The 19,843-nt window shown below is 29.7% G+C and overlaps 12 protein-coding genes across 12 annotated transcripts; 5 read left to right on the top strand and 7 right to left on the bottom strand. All coding sequences in view use genetic code 6, as the record gives it.

Moving 5' to 3' along the window:
- Positions 1-205: 205 nt before the first annotated feature.
- SS50377_25298 (uncharacterized protein) lies at positions 206-781 on the top strand (the record flags this gene model as incomplete). Its single annotated transcript, XM_067909131.1, has 1 exon — positions 206-781. One exon carries the CDS (start codon positions 206-208, stop codon positions 779-781), a length of 576 nt encoding a protein of 191 aa, XP_067763952.1.
- Positions 782-824: 43 nt separating this feature from the next.
- Positions 825-1,151, top strand: SS50377_25297 (RNA polymerase II subunit Rpb11; the record flags this gene model as incomplete). The annotated part of the gene is made up of 1 exon (XM_067909130.1): positions 825-1,151. One exon carries the CDS (start codon positions 825-827, stop codon positions 1,149-1,151), a length of 327 nt encoding a protein of 108 aa, XP_067763951.1.
- Positions 1,152-1,374: 223 nt separating this feature from the next.
- On the bottom strand, positions 1,375-2,517 carry SS50377_25296 (uncharacterized protein; the record flags this gene model as incomplete). Its single annotated transcript, XM_067909129.1, has 1 exon — positions 1,375-2,517. One exon carries the CDS (start codon positions 2,515-2,517, stop codon positions 1,375-1,377), a length of 1,143 nt encoding a protein of 380 aa, XP_067763950.1.
- A 181-nt stretch (positions 2,518-2,698) lies between these two features.
- On the bottom strand, positions 2,699-3,418 carry SS50377_25295 (uncharacterized protein; the record flags this gene model as incomplete). The annotated part of the gene is made up of 1 exon (XM_067909128.1): positions 2,699-3,418. The coding sequence occupies one exon, from the start codon at positions 3,416-3,418 to the stop codon at positions 2,699-2,701; it is 720 nt and encodes a 239-aa protein (XP_067763949.1).
- Positions 3,419-3,998: 580 nt separating this feature from the next.
- Positions 3,999-5,645, top strand: SS50377_25294 (WD40 repeat protein; the record flags this gene model as incomplete). Its single annotated transcript, XM_067909127.1, has 1 exon — positions 3,999-5,645. One exon carries the CDS (start codon positions 3,999-4,001, stop codon positions 5,643-5,645), a length of 1,647 nt encoding a protein of 548 aa, XP_067763948.1.
- A 14-nt stretch (positions 5,646-5,659) lies between these two features.
- SS50377_25293 (uncharacterized protein) lies at positions 5,660-6,409 on the bottom strand (the record flags this gene model as incomplete). The annotated part of the gene is made up of 1 exon (XM_067909126.1): positions 5,660-6,409. The coding sequence occupies one exon, from the start codon at positions 6,407-6,409 to the stop codon at positions 5,660-5,662; it is 750 nt and encodes a 249-aa protein (XP_067763947.1).
- Positions 6,410-6,856: 447 nt separating this feature from the next.
- SS50377_25292 (uncharacterized protein) lies at positions 6,857-7,318 on the bottom strand (the record flags this gene model as incomplete). Its single annotated transcript, XM_067909125.1, has 1 exon — positions 6,857-7,318. The coding sequence occupies one exon, from the start codon at positions 7,316-7,318 to the stop codon at positions 6,857-6,859; it is 462 nt and encodes a 153-aa protein (XP_067763946.1).
- Positions 7,319-7,465: 147 nt separating this feature from the next.
- On the bottom strand, positions 7,466-8,938 carry SS50377_25291 (Amino acid transporter family protein; the record flags this gene model as incomplete). Its single annotated transcript, XM_067909124.1, has 1 exon — positions 7,466-8,938. One exon carries the CDS (start codon positions 8,936-8,938, stop codon positions 7,466-7,468), a length of 1,473 nt encoding a protein of 490 aa, XP_067763945.1.
- A 364-nt stretch (positions 8,939-9,302) lies between these two features.
- Positions 9,303-14,813, bottom strand: SS50377_25290 (WD40 repeat protein; the record flags this gene model as incomplete). The annotated part of the gene is made up of 1 exon (XM_067909123.1): positions 9,303-14,813. One exon carries the CDS (start codon positions 14,811-14,813, stop codon positions 9,303-9,305), a length of 5,511 nt encoding a protein of 1,836 aa, XP_067763944.1.
- A 72-nt stretch (positions 14,814-14,885) lies between these two features.
- On the top strand, positions 14,886-15,539 carry SS50377_25289 (Serine hydrolase (FSH1) family protein; the record flags this gene model as incomplete). The annotated part of the gene is made up of 1 exon (XM_067909122.1): positions 14,886-15,539. The coding sequence occupies one exon, from the start codon at positions 14,886-14,888 to the stop codon at positions 15,537-15,539; it is 654 nt and encodes a 217-aa protein (XP_067763943.1).
- A 2,464-nt stretch (positions 15,540-18,003) lies between these two features.
- SS50377_25288 (uncharacterized protein) lies at positions 18,004-18,825 on the bottom strand (the record flags this gene model as incomplete). The annotated part of the gene is made up of 1 exon (XM_067909121.1): positions 18,004-18,825. One exon carries the CDS (start codon positions 18,823-18,825, stop codon positions 18,004-18,006), a length of 822 nt encoding a protein of 273 aa, XP_067763942.1.
- Positions 18,826-18,883: 58 nt separating this feature from the next.
- Positions 18,884-19,762, top strand: SS50377_25287 (uncharacterized protein; the record flags this gene model as incomplete). Its single annotated transcript, XM_067909120.1, has 1 exon — positions 18,884-19,762. One exon carries the CDS (start codon positions 18,884-18,886, stop codon positions 19,760-19,762), a length of 879 nt encoding a protein of 292 aa, XP_067763941.1.
- Between the last annotated feature and the right edge of the window lie 81 nt (positions 19,763-19,843).

Below are 19,843 nucleotides of genomic sequence, written 5' to 3'. Positions count from 1 at the left end.
ACATTTTTATTTATGCTACATAACTTAACCCATAAACAATGTAGTATGTTAAAGAATTAATTAGTGACCCTAAATTATTGAGTATATGGGTAATATGGATATAAATAAATACGAGTAAATAAAACAGTTATTCAACTAGATTTAGAATATATTGTTGAATAATTACTTATTATGATATTATATATATTGATATAATAAAATTATCATGGAAGACTAATAAGAATCATTATCGATTTCAGATGATATTTAGCCGTTCAAATTAGCGCTTCTTGGTAATTTATAAGATAGAATTAAGTTAATTTAAACTGATCATTGGGAAGATCCATAAATTTCTTATGAGATAGAGAAATAGTAATTTAATGTTTAATACCCTAGAATTTAGGACTAAATTTAAAATTATAAAGAGTAAATGCTAGAATATACAGAAATAATTAATAGATATCAGAAAGATATAAAAAACTATGAAGAAGAACTAAATATCAAAAAAGATAATTAAATGAGAGTTTCAAAAAAAATGTAGATATAAAAAGAAAATTTCGTATTAAAATCAAATTATGATGTATTTAGATAATCTGTAGCTTAAGTTGAAACAGAATTAAAGAAGATCAAGATAATTGGTAACTCTGAACTTAATCAACTGCTAAAACTGTAAAATTAGTACTGGGTTTTAATAGAAGAAAATAAGATATTATAATAATAATTTGACGAAGAATATGAAAAATTAGATCATAACTAATAAAAAGTAGTTAATTTTGCAGTTAAATTTGGTTATATACTATGATTGTTTTATAATTTTACTATATATTATATTCCGTTCCTTTTAAATGGAAAATTTACCAAATCGTTTAGAAGCAGTACGTTATTTAGATAATCAATAACCACTATAAATTCATCCTATTGGAACAGATAAAAATGCAGCTGAGTTCAATATTCCACATTGTGATCATACCGTCGCAACACTTTTAGCTCATGAACTTAGACAACAGAACAATATTCGCTATGTGGCTATAAGGTAGCCACATCCACTAGAATAGTCTATGCTAATTAGGATTTAAAAGTAAGATTCGGAAGGGAAAGTGGAGGAAGCATTTCTTAATTCTATTGTAGAAGTGCATAAAAATTTGGATGGATTGCTGGAGTAGTTAGAATGAGTGAGAGGAGGATTTATATTTGGGAGCAAATTATTAAAGATTAATTATAAATCACTACATTCAAACAGCTAGGATTTAGTAATATATGAACTGATTTTTACTATAATTGTTAATTTTGAATACACTAACAATTTTACTATAAAATTGATCATATAAGAAGCTACATTTGGAGTACAATAATTACATCATAAATATGACTAAAAAATAATATAATCAAAATGTTTCATTTTCTCTTATTCTGCAACCTGCTTTTTAATTGATCTATTTCAGAACGAGAGCTCTTTAACTGGTCCATTAATTAGGTTTTTTAAATTACTGTTTATTCAATAAATTGAGTATCACCTTCGTGGATGGCAGCAATTGTAGCTTTTAAAGCTTGAGTAGTATCAACGTCAACTTGTTATTATTAACCTATTCTATTTTTAAGCTCATCAATCTATTTGTTTAATTCAATAATAGTTTGTGCCGCTCTCTTTACTTCAATAGCAGCGCTGTCCATGTCGCATTCTTCCAGCTCAGCTAAACGAAGCTACATTTTAGAATTTGCATCGAAAAGTGCATCTTTCTCAGCCTCTAATTATGTAAGTTTTTATATGGATTCTTAACGAGATGCAGATGAATTTTTCTATTCCATATCAAATAAGACTTTCAAGTTTTCAAATTTACTTCTATAACGGTCAACATCAGCTGTTAAACGCTCAGTATCTTCAGCATTTCTACCACGTTCTTCATAAAGAGTCTTAGTATTCTTTTCACCAAGAGTTGCGACAGTCACTGCTTCATCTAATTAAGCACGTAAGGTAACATTGATTTACTTGATATCGTTATTTTCAGCTAATACTTCTTCAAGTTAGTCACGAAGACGTTAGTTTTCAGCGTATAAGTTATTATTTTAAACATTTAATGTTTATTTAAGAGAATTAACAGCAAGAGTAGAGATATCCTTAATTTCACGCTACTCAATAACTTATTCTTAAGTGATTTAACCAACATCCGAGGTTTCTAAAACAGCTTAATGCATAGAAGTAAGAGTTTGGCGTAATTACTATACATTAGTGTTAAGTTGCCTTGATGAGGATATCGAAATAGTTGGAGGAATCAAGTGCTGACGAGTGACTGGATTTGATGTAGAATTAAGAGCATACTCATTGAGTCTTTCAACCTATTAAGATACTTCTCCATAGCGTTAGGTAATGTCACGAACTTCATCAGGATACTTATCAGATGTAATGATATCAACCAATATATTCTAGACATCCTTGAGCTCGTTTTAGAGTTATTCTACCTGTACCATATTAGGAGCAGACTCATACTGTTAAGCTAATTAGTCAATTTGGTCTAATTAATGTAAGATTTTATCTGCCATTTTAAAGTTTTGAAAATATGCGGAATGTAAGTAATTTACATTTATTTAAATATAATAACGCTATACCTAATAATTCTTAAATAATTAAAATTTTAGATATTGATAATAATATATGGTATATACAATAATTTTTAAAACAAAAAATAAAAATTTTAGCTAATAAAATAATAAAATTTAACTTTCACTGACAACTCACGACCATCATACAGAATACAATTGCACAAACAATATCTACGTGCAAATCGACTATTTTTGCGAAATTGTTCATCTAAAATTCCTATTCTTCCCAGAATTTCCAAAAACCTAGTGCGACAGTCATAATTGATCGAATCGCATATTATCCAGCCGAAGTAACTACATAGCTTAGAAATGAATTTGCCATTTGAATATAATTTCTTATTTCTCTTCCATAGTCCTTTTCTGGTATCTTAGTTCCACAAACGACATAAAACATAGAATTTGCGTGTTTGATGACTATTTATTTGATTAAGGGTGGTGGGGATGCCAGTGCCAGCTATTATACTGCAAACATGTAATGTGGTTTTTGGTTTGCTTGTTTGAATGCTAGATCTGTAGCGTGAGCCTGTTTCATGATTTCTATCATAGTTTTGTCGTACTGCATAAAGTATTAAGATGCATATTTATGGATTTAGACAGGTGTCTTTGTGGGTATATACTGAGCTATTTGCTAAACATTTTTCCTATCTTATTCATCTATAGCTTGTAAGAATTACCTATGCTCAGCTTTAGTAAATTCAGTAGATGCCGGTATAGGTTGTGTTGGATGTTGCACTAGTGCTTCGTACATTTGGGATAGCAATTACTCTGATGATTGGAGACGTCTATCGAGCTTAGTAGAGTCTTATTTTAGGATATTAAGCTATTCCTTAATTGATTTCATTCTAATTAGGAAGTAAATTTATCTTAATTTAATTAATGAAATTTTATATAAATCTCTTTTAAATTCTAAACGAACAATGTACTAACTTATATTATAGAATAATTGTTCAGTGAAGTTAATGTTAGTAATAATTTCATATATGTAATATATATGTACAAAACTATTTTAGTTAATATAAAAATAATATTATAATATTAATATAATATGTTATAGTTTTTGTAAATACGTTTACAAATAGATTAATATTTACGTTTATTAAATAAATAAAAAATTGATATGAGACAACATAACTTTTTAAATTTTTTATTAATTCTATAATATCAAAATAGTTATATATTTTTCGTCAATGAATTAAAAATACAAAAACAGATTGCAAGTTAGTCTGTTACAAATTATTAAATTTTACCATGTTTATATTTATTCTTATGCATAAATCACTATTCAAACAACATTTCATATACAATTTATTATCAAATTTATACATTAAAATAAATATTTATCGAATCATTAATTAACAAAAATTGAATATATTATATAAATATTATATATTATATAATATCACCCACTCCACCGTTTCACAATGACAGATAAAATTTTCCCATTTTAGTCTTTTGCACCATTTGCAACTAACACATAAGTGGCAGCTTTCGGAGGCTAGTCGCAAACTTTCTTCTGCGTATCCAATAACACGATGCGCTCATTCGACCTTGGTACGCCAGTCATGAAAGCAGAGGCGATCTTCGACGCGCCACCGTAGGGCTTAACAATCTCTAAAAATGACACTGCTGGAATAGCGTATTTTGACTCTGGAAAAGCCATCATTTTCGACCCCCACACGCTCAAACAGACTAAGTAGATATCGGCCCACAGGGCGCCAGTTACAGCCTCAGCACTGACGCCCAACGGCCAGTTTGCGGCCACTGGTGCGAAGGACGGAAATGTTCGCTTCTGGAATTGTAGTGAAGGCCAGCTACTGCAAGATCTGAACACTGCGCACCAGTCCCAGATGAAGAATGGCCAAATGACGAAGCTGGTTGACATCAACGAAATTGTAAGCCTGTAGTTTAACTACAACGCCAGCTGGCTGTATATCGGAGATGCAAGCGGTAGAATTCTAGTCTGGGATCTCACAAAGCTGATTTACAGGGGTGAAATATTTCTTGGGAATACAAGCTCCTCGTTTAAGAGCGTTTAGTATATTTTCTCGCATCCGATAGAGCGGGTTATCATCGCATCAGACGGGTAGAAAGCTACTGTTTTTGACGCCTAGAATTGTGGGGTTGTAAGTACCACACCAATTAGAAATGGTGGATATAGCGGGTTATTTTGTCCAGTTAAAGATGCGATCACTGTAGGTGTTAGAAAACACGGTATTGATATATTTGATTACGGAGTAGTAGAAAATTCAGGCGAAAAATTCATGAAAAATTAGCTAGAATATCAATTCAATAATATTATTTCTGTTTGTCAACGAACAACTTCAACAATTCCCTAAATACTAGTTATGGTTGCTAATCCAAATGCAAATGTTGTTATATACGTGGTTTCTCTGAAATACGTATTTCCTTTTAATAAGGAAGATAATCCGACTAATATGTACAAAGCTATTGATAATTCTGAAAAAATTGAGTACGTGCCAAGTTAGCCCAAGAAAAGTAATAGTAATTACAGTAGCAAAGGAAGCGTGAACATAGATAAATTTATGTAAAATCATAATGACAGATTGGGGATTTTGTCAGATAAATTGCTTGTATTAAATTAATTAAAAAATAGAGAAGAGAGAGATGTTTTAGACTTGGTTTAAGAATTTGATGATTGTCGGTTAGTATGTGATATTTTATAAAGAATGGGTGTTTTAAAGACTTTAGATTTAAATGGTGGTACTAAAGTCTTAGAAATTATAAATAAAAATTTGAAGCGCTTGGAAATGAATAATAGGCCTGATGTTTATGATAATGTGGTATCTTGTTGTAACATTGTTCAAGAAATATGTAACTCATTCTCATAAGTTGTAAAGGAAACATGTACTTTTGCCAGGCAGTAAGGAGGTAAAATTGATTTTGGTACTGAGGAAAGATTATCAAGGTGTGTCAATTTTAGTAATTAGGCTGGAGATTTCTTAGCAACTAGTGAAATGATAATGAACTCAAATATAGAGCCAAAAGTGAAAATGCAGCTCAAAACCGCAGTTACTAATGTTGCTAGATTAGGTATCACTTAAATATGATGTGAGAAAAACGTTCACTCGAAAAGTTTACAAATTAAAACACCTAGTTTTTCTATATCTTAAATTATTTTTTCATCAATTTAAAACGATTTAACTGTATTCATATTAACTTTTAATATCGTGTTTTATATATTTTTTAATCTTCCATAAAAATTTTCTAAGCTAATAGAAAACCCATACTAGAATGATTGCTCATTCTCTTAGTTTTGCAGTAATTAAACTTTAAGTGCTAGTTAAACTTATTATTGCTCTTCTATTTCTATAAATATTTCTTTTTAAGCGCTTAATATTTTACTTAGTTTCTCGTTAACTTATTATGTTAATTAATCTACTTTTTTCGAATCCTCTTATGTCTAAGTTAATTTTTATTATATTCCAGCAAAACCTCTATATTCTGATGGTGTTAAAGTGTTGAGAGCATAATTGTTAGCTTGGTTTGTGCTAGTTTGCATAGAATCAGGCACATGAGCTGTTTAAGGTTTATTAAAATTTCCAAATCCTGAATTAAATGCCGGTATTGCTGCTAAAGATGACTGTTATTTTTCCTAGTATACATAAAAATTTGTAACAAATTATTTTTAACCAGATTCTTAGTATCCTGACAGTAATTGATCATGAATAGATTGTAATTTATCAGCTCTAAATTATTATACACCAGAACCTATAACGAATTATGGTGGTTAAGTTTATGGTGCAGGAGTAGCAGTAGATCCAAAAGCTGGTTTATTTTATCCGAAGGAATTAGCAGCAGAAAAAAATGTCATTTTTTGAATTTTGGAGTGGATCTGGAATGAATTTTAATTATATTTAATTTCATATTATCGAGAGTAATAGGTTAGGCAAGCTCTGCAAACCCATATCGTAGAAATCGGCCTTGTTTGTTATATGTGAAGCTGAAAGATATAAGCTAACAGAATTTTTCTAATTATTATATGACGTCCATTTCATGTGCATCTTTTGGTATGTTAGAAATAATAAATCTTGTGTCTTGTAGTGATTCCGTAAAAACTTAACGAGAATGAATATTTTTAGGATTAAATGTTTTCTCCTTTAAATTTTTAATTGATAAGGGTTAAAAATTTTGGCAAGAAAATATTGCATGTCCTTAGAATAAGTCTGGAAGGTAGGTTTATTTAGGTTCACCAAATAGTTATCTTAGAAATTCAATTTTCTTCTCCATAAAAAATAAAAATAATATAATATATTAATATTCAATCAAATTCTTTTTCTAGTTCTTCAACCTATTTTTCGAGATGGTGATGAAACTCTCTCAGTTTTTCACACTCAACAATAAATTCCTTATTATTTTCTTCTATAAGCTTCGAATCATGTTATTTTCTTTTGATTTCTGCTTCTTTTTGAAGTGCAATCTATGTCTAATCTTTAATCTATTGCTTTATTTCATCACGCTCTAAAAATAAAAATTCTATATCAGAAATTACTTATTATTATCTTTAAGTATCCAATTCATTCATCTGATGGGTTCCTTTATAAACCTAAATTTTTCCCTATGTAGAGATTACGTCATTATTTAATATTTATGTTTATGATTCAAATTCTGAAAGCTACGCAGTAAGGTCGATTATAGATTGCTTATAATTCGATAGCTCTTTCTATTTTTATTTTAATAGAATTTCTGAACGGGTAAAAAATTAAAGTATTTTAGATAACATTTAAGTACAAATTAAATTAAATATAATAATAAATAAGTTATTTCGTAATGGTAATGATTTCATATTTGTTAGTAAATTTAATTCTAATAGTTATACAAGTATGTTATAGCCAAAATCATTAAAATATAAATTTATTGTTAAGTTCATTCAAGGTTTACATACTTCTTCTTTTATTTAAATGATTTCGTTTATTGTAAATCCGAGACCATTTAAGCCAATAACAGTAAAAAGTCCAAAGACACACCATAAAAATATATTGTATTTACTATTAATAGGTTTAATAGACTTATATTCTATAGATTTATTATCTTCTATTGTCAAGTCTTATAACTAACCTTAATTGCCTTCCCCTAATGGGAGAGAACTTACACGTGGTCGACTCTCGTGATTTTTGTCCTCTATAGGGGAATCTATCATGTCTGGTTAGCTATCTTCGTATATAATGATTAAAAGAGGGATTAGGATAAAGATTAATATCCCAAATATTGCACCAAATAAATCCAGAACTATTGATATTTAGGGGACTATTATCGCCAAAATAGTTGCAAATATAACAATTATAATCCCACTAAGATAAAATATTAATTTTCCTTTTTTGTCTAGAGTTCGATCTGCATTAAACCAGCTCATAATTACTGATCTCATACCATAAATTATAGCGGGAAACGATACAATGATAACTATGCTATACGATACTCGCGCTATCGTCATAAGTATATCATTAGGACTAAATATTAATAGTATATTGTCATAATGGTATTATCTCCCTTGGTTTTGACCATAGAAGATAATTATTCCAAATATTCCAAATAGCAAATACAATAAGGAGGTTAGAATTATTGATATTATTGCACCCCATTTAACAGTTTTATAATTTTCTTCCTTAAGGTCATTATATATTGGGGTTATAGTCATTTAGGCACCATATAATTAAAAGAAAGATGGTATTGAAGTCAATGCATAAATTAAACTTGGTTTAACTGGAATTTTAGGTTCTGGATTTATATAAGTATCCAAAAATGGGACTTAGTTTGTTATAATAGATTAGAAGGTTCTATATGCCAACGCAATTAGGGTAAATAAAACAATAACAACAGCAGCAGATGAGATAGTATTAAGTACTCTTAAATCACCTATGAAGCTTTCTAACATAAATATGCACCCACCGACTATTAGCCTTGTATAAATATCAAGTTTCTTACTATAACCTTGACATTATCTAAATTATTCACATAATATTGTATCGAAGCTATCAGGAGCGCTACAGTGGGCGTCAGGTTTTATTAATACCCAAATTGTTTTTAAGTAATCTCCTCCAATGATTATATATACTGTAATAACAGCAAAAAACATACCAGTATTACTTATACTTAAAATAATCATCCCCTTTTTACCTGCAGTTTTGGTTATCAATTCTGTAACATTTTTAGCCTTATATTTATGAGTTAGTCGCGCTAATTATGTCAATAAGAATAATGAAAATACGGTGGAAAGAAACCAATATGTGATACCCAACGGCACTCCAAGTGCAGCAAATCTAAATGGGAGCTAAAGAATTGCAGCTCCTAAAGAAGTATTAGATAGTGTCATAACAACACCAATTAATGTTCCTAATTTCATTTATGGGAAAGGTTATTTTTATTTTATTATTTATAGACATAATTGTCACATAACATTTAAGAATGTTTTTAATATGTATCATATTATTAATAAATTGTTAAGTAACATAAACCAATATGATAATTGAAAAGTTATAAACTCAAATATAAAGTAAATTATATAAAATAATTTGCTCCCAATGACTAATTTCATTCTGTGATTCTAAATATAAAAATAATTCATTATATCGTGTCGCTATTATATACATGAAATCCTATGCGAATTATTTTTATGAACCAACAAAAATTTAAGAACGTAATAAATATTAATAATAATATGTATCAACATTAAACGTAAAACAAATAAAGATAAAAGCATAAACCTGTCATTCTTACTTCTCAGTCGTATTAGTTTCTTTAATTTCTTCAGCATACCAAATCTTAACCCATTCCTCATATCTTTTCCTTGCTAAATTACTATCTTCAAAAATAATTAATGGCCTATTTTCATAGTGATCATAATTCATTTTACCGTTGCTGATTAATTGGTAGTTGCTATTATCAACTACCAAACAATCCTTAAGGTCAAATACCTAATTACACATCAAGCAAGTGGTATCATATGCTTTAATTTCATCTTAAGAATATATTTCGTAAAGACCTAATCTAGAACATTGCCAGTTACAATAAGGACATTCACAATAGTCGCTTAATGTCATTTAGTTCCCTGTTGCAGCATCCAGAGGAAGAACAGCTTAACATGAATCACATTCCAGCTTACCAGCCTTAACTTCGCTTTGGCATTGACAACAATTTAGTGAAACATTTTCTTAAATTTAATCCTTTTTATGTTTTCTAACGATTAATTCAATAGGCTTTCTATATTTATCAGGAATTTCATCTTAGTATTCTTTAAGTAATACGCATGCACACTAATAAGCTTCAAGTAACATCGTTGGGCCAGCCCTACTACATTCAACACAAGCCGAAATAAGAATATTACTAGCAGATTCATTAAATCTACTAGCTACTCTAGCTGCTCTATATAAGCAAGTACCTGCCTACTAATGTAGACCAAGCTTGGCAAATTTTCTACCTACATCAACTGCATGCATAAGTATAAGTTGTTGTCTGAATTTTTAAGGCACCTTACCAGTTGCTTATTTCAGTTTATTCATACAGGTAAGTAATATACTCTTAGCTCTATTAAAGCGCTAGTTTTCAATCTCTCTATCAGCTAAAATATAAGCTGTCTTAGCCGCATCTTAATGCCTGTCTAGAGCTAGGTATAATTTGAAAATAAAAATTGGATTTTTCTTTACACCATCAGAACCACCCTAAAGATATTTAAGAACATAATCAACCATGTTCTTGCAATTTTTAAGAAGATCGATAGCTTTATCAATATCCGAAGAACCATCACCATAGTTTAAGAGTAATTTAATTGCATTATCAACTGCACCTGAAAGCTCTAAAAACTTTGCAGCAGCTGTCATATTCCTTGGCTTCTTCTCCTAACTATCTGGATCTGGAGAAGCAAAATATTTCGCAGCCTTCTTAAGGAATTCAGAAGGTGCTTTATTTGTGACATACTTAATAAGTATATCTTCGTTCTTAGTGGCAATGGCTAATTCATATGCTTCATCGTAATTTTCACCCATAATATAGTAGTACACTGCTTTTTTACTTGCATTAGCACGCTTAAAGAAATTAGCTAATAACAATGATGATTGGCGAAACTCATTTTCCATATCCATAATAAGAGCTTCTGAGCCTAGAGTTTTACCAGCAACTAATTTATCCAATTGTACCTTTACTTCTCGTACGGCACTTTCAGCCTCTGGAACTTTCTTTAAACTAAGTAAGCACTCTACAATTTCTAAACTTTTGCCTGCTCTCTTGAAAAGGTTCAAAGCTTTTTCAGGATTGTCACGCATAAATACTCTGGCTAAATCGGCGATAGTATTTTTGTCAGTAACATATTCGATAAGGGCTTCAGCATTTTCGAATTATCTACCTTTAATATAACAATTAGCTGCCTTGCTTAGTAAAGAGCCAGCATCTAACTCATTTAGGTCAGTTTTTGCTACAATATCTCCTAATTTCTATGGCAAACTGGCTGCTTAAGCTTTTTTCTAATTTTCAGTTTCATCTTTATCTAATTACTGCAATAACTAAATATCATATTGGTCGGACTTATCATTAACCATAAGCTCATAATTGATCTAACATTTAATTTTTAAGCCTTATACTAGTTAGAATAGTAACATATTTTCAGCTGCACTACCGAATACAATTTCATATAAAGAAACTTCTGCAGTATTAAGCATATTAATTTCCTTATTTAATTTATTAAAACAAGTAGCAATTAACTAAGCTGCAGCTTCAAAAAAGTTAGCAGCATCAACGTAACGCTTTTAAGCAAATAAAATATCACCACATTCATAACATAAACGTACTCTTTGTAGAATATTTAATGGGTCTCTAGGTCTATATTGATATCTTTCCTTAATTTTAGGAGGTAAAGCTAAATCTCTACACTCGCTTATCTTTCCCTAATTTACATAACAACGGCTCAAAACACCAATAAACAACGGCTAAACATGCGCAGGAACTGAGCTAAGCTCAACCCTAGCATCTTTCTAATTTGGTGATTTTGCAATTTGTAAGCATATTTCTGCTGCTTCCTAGTATAAATTCTTACTTTCCAGCTCACCAGCTTGTTATATTAAAATTTCAGCTCTAACATAAGGAGATGATATCTTTTTGGCTAAATCAGACGCTGTAGCCCAATCTAAAGAATCAACTCTAAACGATAACGCTAAAGAAGGTTTATTTGACCTCAGTAAGAGCCTTTCGGCCATATCAAGAGTTTTTTCTGCATCTTTCGGATGCTTCTCCATGTCTGGTGTAGAAATCAACAACGAATATGCTAAACTAGTACTAACATCAGTTTCTTCTGCACAAATTCTTGAAATAAACAGAGAAATCGCTGCTGGTTCAAAATTATTCTAAAGATTTTACTAAAATTGGCAAATTTGGAGCGAGCTGAAAATTTCAGATTACTATTTTCCCTCAAAAAATGCTTATAGTTACTTTATTTCATCGTCATATTTTTCGTAAACTTACTACATCAAGCTAAGCTCGTTAAAAGCACATTATGCGGTTTCAGTGTCGCCAAATCTAAGGGCTGAATCTCCAACTATTTTAAGTAATGCGACGTTATAAAGTCGCACAGCAAAATGAAGTGCTAATGTCGTTTGACCTAAATTGCATAGTTCACATGCTGCTCTTGAGAATATAATAATCTACGAAGGATGGGGCATCTTTTTAAATTCTGGGGAGTGATTTAAAAGCTAAATTGACACCTAATTATCAGTTGGTAAAATAGACACATTTTAAGTCTATATTTAAGTGATTGGGTTGACATAATTGATGAAATTATATGTTTATTATGATTAATTTGATGGCAACTATATGGAAGTCAATGCTTGATGAATATTTGCAAGACCAGGAATCGGATCAGATTCCTCAATTTTGCTAGAAATAGTATAACTTATACCATTTGAAAGAATATTAGGCAGCGCCATAGTCTCTCTGGACTGCACTGATGACTTGGAGAAAAGCACTGTCGGCCCTTCATAATCCGCAACTGAAAATGCAACTGCTCCAGTAAAAACTTCATTTGCAAACAATTAATCACCTTTAGAAGTTGAATTGAAGGCAGCAAAAACACCCAAAAGCGAAGTATCAAAAAGTACTTAAGAAAGTGCAATTTGCTGCCTGAAAATATCATCTAAAAGGATTTCTTCTGCGGGTAAGTAAACCTATGGATTACAAAGTGTATTCTTCTTGTAAATCATTACAGCCGCACCTCCAGGCATGATTTCAAGCTCTACATCGCTTGAATTAGTTTGTGAGTTGAACTGATTAGACATTTATTGCTAAGAAACCAAATTATAATAGATTTTATCATCATCAACATCAATATTGTAAACCTGAAGAAGAGACTTGTCTGAAAGAGTGAAAAGTAACGGAGAACAACACTTGATTTATTGAATTTTGTTACCTTAGAAGTCAACAATGACACTAACACCTCCACCGGCATGCATTGCTACACCACCGTCGCTTGTTTTAATGGCGGCAACCTAGTAGCTATTGACACTAATAAGTTAGAATTATTGAATGTTTAATTACTGCGCTGTACGGAAAGCCAAGTTCAAATTATAATTTTCATCATGTGAAATTGATGACCAAGTTATATTGTTGCCATTAACATAACCAAATGCTTCAGATGAAATTGCAAGTTTTTGGGCTTCTTATGGAAGTGAAATTTCATTCGCAAATTAGGAAATAACAGGTGTAGAAAATTGGCATGGAATAACCTTTTAAATGAGTAACTATTTTGGCGAAATTTGATTGATAATATGCATACCTTAGTATTTACAAGATAAATAATTTTCGGTTGTAAACGATGTTGGTTGGGGAATACATCCTTCAATAGTCTACTTTAAATGAACTGAAACTGATTTAGTAAGCAAAAGCATCGTAGATCCATTCGAAAAAGACAACATCGATATAGCATTTGATGTGTTAGAGAAAACAATATTGGTTGGATAATTGCTGACTACTCCTAAACTATTCTTACCACCTGTAAAATCCATATAAGTTTTTTCTATATTAGAACCAGATGATACATCAATAATATTAATTGATTTGTCAAATGGAACTAGGAATTTGGATGAATTTTTGATTACTTGTAGAATTGAAATTGAGCGAGAAGGACAAAGTGAACGTGAAACTACTAAATTAAACTATTAGTTTCCGTTGGTATTCTCAACAATACCATATTGGTTATTAATTTCTTCTAAATAACTCAAAAATTATGCGTAACAATTTTAAACACACTCTGCACTTCTTCTAGAAACAATAGTGCCATATTTATATTTGCCTTCTCCCTACATAACAACATTCATCTCTTGTCTAGAATGATCTAATAGCGTGTTAAAAATATTTCCACTGGACAATAACGATACAAGCTAAGGAGGGTTTGTTTCGGTCCCTGGCATGTATTAGAGGTCTAATAAGGTATCAGCATCATTTTGAGTCCATAATTCAGTAGCATAATAACCATTTTTACCTTCTTTCAGCAATTAGTAAATATCTTTGGCCTCACCTCCCCCAAGAACAGCCTTATCGACGTTCAAAATCAATAAGAATATCGAGGATGCGTTAGGATAAATTTCATTTTTAGCCTTTTTGGAGAGTGCAGCATTAAGATAAACAGGAACACAAACTGCATCAAAAAGCTGGGATGGACCTTTGATTTGGCATGCCACAATACGGCCTAAAAAGATGCATCCAAGAGATTTCTAACGCAAATAACCTATCGTTTCTCCAGAAGAGGTTGAAACGTTCAGCGACTCTGGTGAAATTGTTACAATATGGTCCGATGTGTGCGTGTAGCAAATCGAGTAAAGGCGCTTTTGGTGCTTGCTCATAAATGGAACTCTTGCTGAAGAAAAGGCATCGTATGTAAACATATGACCTTAGGCTGTTCCTATGGCAAGCTGCTTGGTCGAGTAGCTCCAGTCTATGCAAATTGGGTCGCTGACGTCCAACGTGAGCTTCGTTTGCCGCTTATGGAGCGCCATCCATAAATAGACGATATTGGAATTCTGTGCTAAAACAGCTAAATAGCTGCCGTCCGAGGACCAGGCAATGTCCAAAACTGGGTGATTTTGCGTGTCAATTTACTCTATTTTGCCACCGTCGGCAGAGTATACTATTACCGAGGCGTTAGATGCAACTGCTACTATATCATCAATAGGCGAGATCTTCAAAAGCGGTGTACGATTGTTGTGTTGAGATGATTTAATCGAAAACTGAATATGCATTTTTTGAAGTGAGAATTTTTGGAGTGGTTAAAATATGATTTTATATATCATAATCTATTTTAAATTGATAAAATGAAAAAAACATTGCTTTTACATGGATTTGGTTAGAATGGACAATCTTTTTATACTAGACTTGGGAGTATAAGAAGATTAAATAAAAAGTAAGAATATTATTCACCAGATGCTCCATTTACAGTTGTTGTGGAAAATGGATAATATGTCCTTGGATCTGATCCTCCTGTTAATGTTGCAGCTGCAGTAAGTGACATATAAGATAATGCAAAGGCGTATTATGTTTGGGAGATAGATTAATCTGTCAAATCTGGCCGTAGATTTTATCATCTATAAGAGTCTGTTAATTTTATTATAGATTTGATACAGAAAAATAACTACGATAATATAATAGCATTCTCATAAGGTGCTACAGCTTTATTATGCGCATTAAAATAGTCAGCTATTCAAGTTAAAGTATGCCTAGTTTCTCCATGGTGGTATGATAAAATTTATTCTTAAAAGCAACCTTAATTAATCGAAAACATTATCTAGCAAGATATTTTGTAAGATATTACAGTAATATATGGAAAAACTGATAATTCTATATCATAGCAGTCATTTCATACCTTAAGACTTGAATTTCCTAATTTTAAATATATAGAACATGAAGGAGGACATTTTGTTCCTGGAAATAAAGACTTCAAACAGTTTTGGAAAGAATGGTTGGCTTGATCATTTTTAGCTAAGGTTCTGAATGATCTTAGTAACGATTCACTGTTTTATATTATTTAGCAATTTGTAGACAAATGCTACTCTTCATTATTATGTAATTCTATTTGACTACGAATCGGAAAGACTAAAAATATCTTCATTGCTAGTTGTTAAGTTTAGCTACTATATAGATATAGCTTTTATTTATTGTAATTCTTCACAGTTTAAATAATCTGTTAATTTTTTTGATTTTTGATTTATTTTTTAGATTGGTATTAATGGAGTAAAGCATGTTTCAATAGGAATACCAATGTAACTGTTGCCGACGTTTTAAGATAACTTACTGCTATTTTTTATAAATTTTGTCCTCATTTAAAAATTTATAACATTATATAAGCTTTTATTGTACTTATAGAAACAACAAAGTTTATAACTAAATGCTTTATTAATTATTAAAGGAAATTAGGATTTTAATTTATATTTTGGCATAACTATATAAAATTAAATTATACTGTTTTATATATAACTTAGCAGGACCATAATAAAAAGATTAAATTTCCAATGTAAATATTATTTATATCTTGATAATTTTAAAAGTTTAATTTTCTTCGATATTGTATCTAAAAATTATAAATTAAGCTTTATGGCTCAAAGTAAAAGTTAAATTACACATATAGACACCAAGGATTAATCATATTGCGTTGATAGAAATTTGCTTGCTTGCTATATTAATAATTATAACCATTTATTAATTTTTGTATATAAAAGATTTTTCTGGTAGGTGGATTTTATGATATTATAAAACTCCATTATCTTTGTTGAGAAATAGCAATTACAAACTATTAAATGAATATTAATTATAATTTTTGTTAACATAAGAAATATTATTTTGAAAAAAGTTAATATAATTAAATAGTGGAAAGTATATACTATATAGAATTTATTAAAGTATTGTTAGATTATTATTTTTAATGAGAAATTTTGATTAATATACACCAGTAGTTTTATTTTTAAATTATAAAACTAGTTTTTCTGCTTAGATTTACGTAGTATAAGTCTTATTTAAGATCTATAATTATGCATAGTTTCAATTAACATTAATTCAAAGGATAAAATTTTGAGGAATTAGTTATATTAAAACGTAAAACAAAATGTTTTGCTATTAAATTGAAGTGATTTAATATTATAATCAAACAATAATTGATTATAGCAAGGTTTTAGTATATGTATTTGTGTATTTACTATTACAATATCACACATAAATTGATAGTAAATAATACTATGAAAATTTTCCACTATTTTAATAATACAATACTAGATAAAAGTAATGGTTCATTGTTAAATTTAGTATAGTAAGACATTTCTATGTTTTTATTTAGAATTTTAGGAAAATAAGAACTAACACGTGGTAATTTTGATAAATCTAAATAGGAAATTTGATGTTGATTATTATTTATTATAATATATTAATGTGTCTTTTAAATAATATAGTTAAATCTACATATATTTATTAGTAATATTATACTAAAATGTATATTAATTTTAAATATGCCCCTTTTATACATTAAAATAAAGTAATAGAAACTATCTATTATTAGTAAATGATAAACACAAATACTGAGAGCATACACAAACTACTATTCAAAACTTATAAGTCTATAATGTCTATAAAATAAGAGTATTGTTTCACCAACGCCAGTTTTGCGGATGTTTTAACTTGATGAGCAGAGATAGTATATATCACAGTTACATGTATTGTAGCATGATCAATAACTTTCAATAATAAAAACAAAATAACCACAAAGAAAGCTAGTTTTATTCACATAAAATTTTAATGATATTTAATTTGGGTCTAGTGAATCTGAGCTTATTGATAATATAAATTAATAACCAGCTAGGTTTGAAATAGAATAAAGACCAATTTTTTTATTTAAACAGAATAATACATACAGTAATAAGGATATATAGTTAATACGTCGATTGATTCCAATTATTCAATAAAGGGAAACAACTACTTATAAAAGTTTTGCAGAAGTTCTATTGATTTAAAGCAATTAAGATTGTTATAAATTCAACATAGATGATTAATTGCTTATAATAATGTAATAACTTAGAATTTAGAATAAAAGGGGGAAAAGATAATATTATAATAGGATTTAGATGAATATAATATTTTGCTAGATCTAGTTCATTCTTGTAGTCTAATGAAATCCTAAGAAGTTATTTTATAGAAAAAATGAGAGATAATATAAAATAGTAACGCAAACTTACTGAGATGCTTTTAGGTTATAATTCATGGTCTTTCAAGTATGTTTAACTATTAAAATGGTAGAAGGATATGCTGAGTAACGATATTTGTATATAAACGAAGAATGACTAGTTAAAAGTATTATGAGAATGGTTGATATTACTATTAAATATGCAAAAATTGATAAAAAGCGAATCGAATAACCTAGAGATAATCATAAACAGTGAGAATATTATGTCACTTATTCTATTCCTTAATACTATTTTCAAGGGTTAAAAGTTTATTCTCTTATCGCAACCTCACAATCTCATTATTAAGTTCCCCTAACATATTTTAATGGCTTGAAAGTCTCTAAATTAACTACTAATCGCTAATATGCTATTGTTCAAGAGTGTTTACTCTTTCATGTAGTGAATTCTCATTAAAATTTTAATTAACACTTTACGAATTATATTGTTGTTTTACTTCCTGCTTGTCAAATTTCAGACCATCTAGAGTACTCATATCAGATGCTTCACTGAATTATCTCGAAAAATTATCTATTTCTTACTTCTATTAGAAAATTTTTTCTTTGGCCTTTCTTGCAAATGTTCGAGCCTTTTCGATCTAAGCTAGTTAAGTGTGAAAAATTATTTCTAGCTACGTTAGTTCTAACGGTTTAAATTATTTTACTTTCAGAATCTCTTACCGTATCTGCTATAACTCCATACTAATGAGCCCAATACCACCTTAGAGCATGGATTCATCAATATTCTAGGAGCATTAAAAAAGAGAATCAAATTATGGTGGGAATTAGACTGTGCTAATTTATAATTTTTGTAGCAAGACAACTATAGCCGCAAATATTTGATCATTTTAGGATATATAAGCGATTTTTGGTGCAACATCTTTCTTAGCAGATTCGAAGGTTGTTTAATTTGGAAAAATTTAACTGAAAAAGGAGTTAATATCTTATTCTAAATATTAAATATTATTGAGTTTTTTCTGTATCAGTGCCTTGATATATGCAACAGCTAGTATAGCTAAGTAGTCAGATTAATGATTATTGGTTTTCATCATATAAAATTATTTTAGATTTATTATATTATTTAATAAAAGCAGGTAAATTTTATTAACAATGGATAATTCATTAGAGGACTATTTACAATAACTTGAACATGATATCTAGTCAAAAAACGACTAAATAAAATAACATTAATAACATGCAAATGAGCTTCTTATTTAGGCCGCTTAACACTCTGAAAAACCACCAACACCACAAATCACATAGAAACCACCTACCCCGCAGAAATCTAAGAATTCTGTATAGCCAAATAACCAATAACAATCATAACTACTTAATCTGGCGTCTAAACTCGGAAAATTGGGAGTGGAACCCGAAATTTTGCAAAATTTGGGCGAAAATGCCGAGTTAGAATATTTAAGAACGCGCGTTTAGCAGCTGCTTAAGACATAAAATTAGATTTAAATAGACTACCAAGCTTCGTTAGCTGAGTTGAAAACTGCAAAAGAAGTTAAAATTTTCGCAGAAAATTAGTTGAATTCTGTGAAATAACAGTGTGAGAAATTTCGAAAACAACTCGAAATGAGTGCTAAAAATAGTGAAAAACAAGGCCTTAGAAACTAAGAATTAGAAGCAATTTTGAGCGATTTGTAGAAGAGAAATGACGGAACATCAAAAATAGCGAATCAGGGAATTCAACAGGTAGAACTAAAAGAAAAACGTCTTAAATAGGCTTAGGAAGTAATAGAAAAACTCAAAAATCAACTCTCTGACTAAGACCAAATTATAAAATAGCTTAATACTAAGTTATAATAATACGATAACGTTAAAGAAGAAACTGTTAAAATTGTGGAAAGAGAAAGAGATGAACTGTTGAATATTGTAAAGAAATAATAGAATTTGATTGATGTATTATAGAGGTAAAAATTGCATTTATAGGGTGCTATTTAACTTGGTTTTACAGAAGAATAATTTTAGAAAATTATTGAGTGAGGGGTGAATTGGTAGTATTAAGTAGATATTAAATGTCTATATAATTTATTTACTAATTATTTCTTGAAAGATATAAAATTC

The sequence above is a fragment of the Spironucleus salmonicida genome, chromosome 5 (assembly GCF_000497125.1).
Source record: "Spironucleus salmonicida strain ATCC 50377 chromosome 5, whole genome shotgun sequence".
Taxonomy (NCBI): Eukaryota; Fornicata; order Diplomonadida; family Hexamitidae; genus Spironucleus; species Spironucleus salmonicida.
Note: the sequence above shows the minus strand (reverse complement) of the source record. Positions and strands in the feature narration are given on the sequence as shown.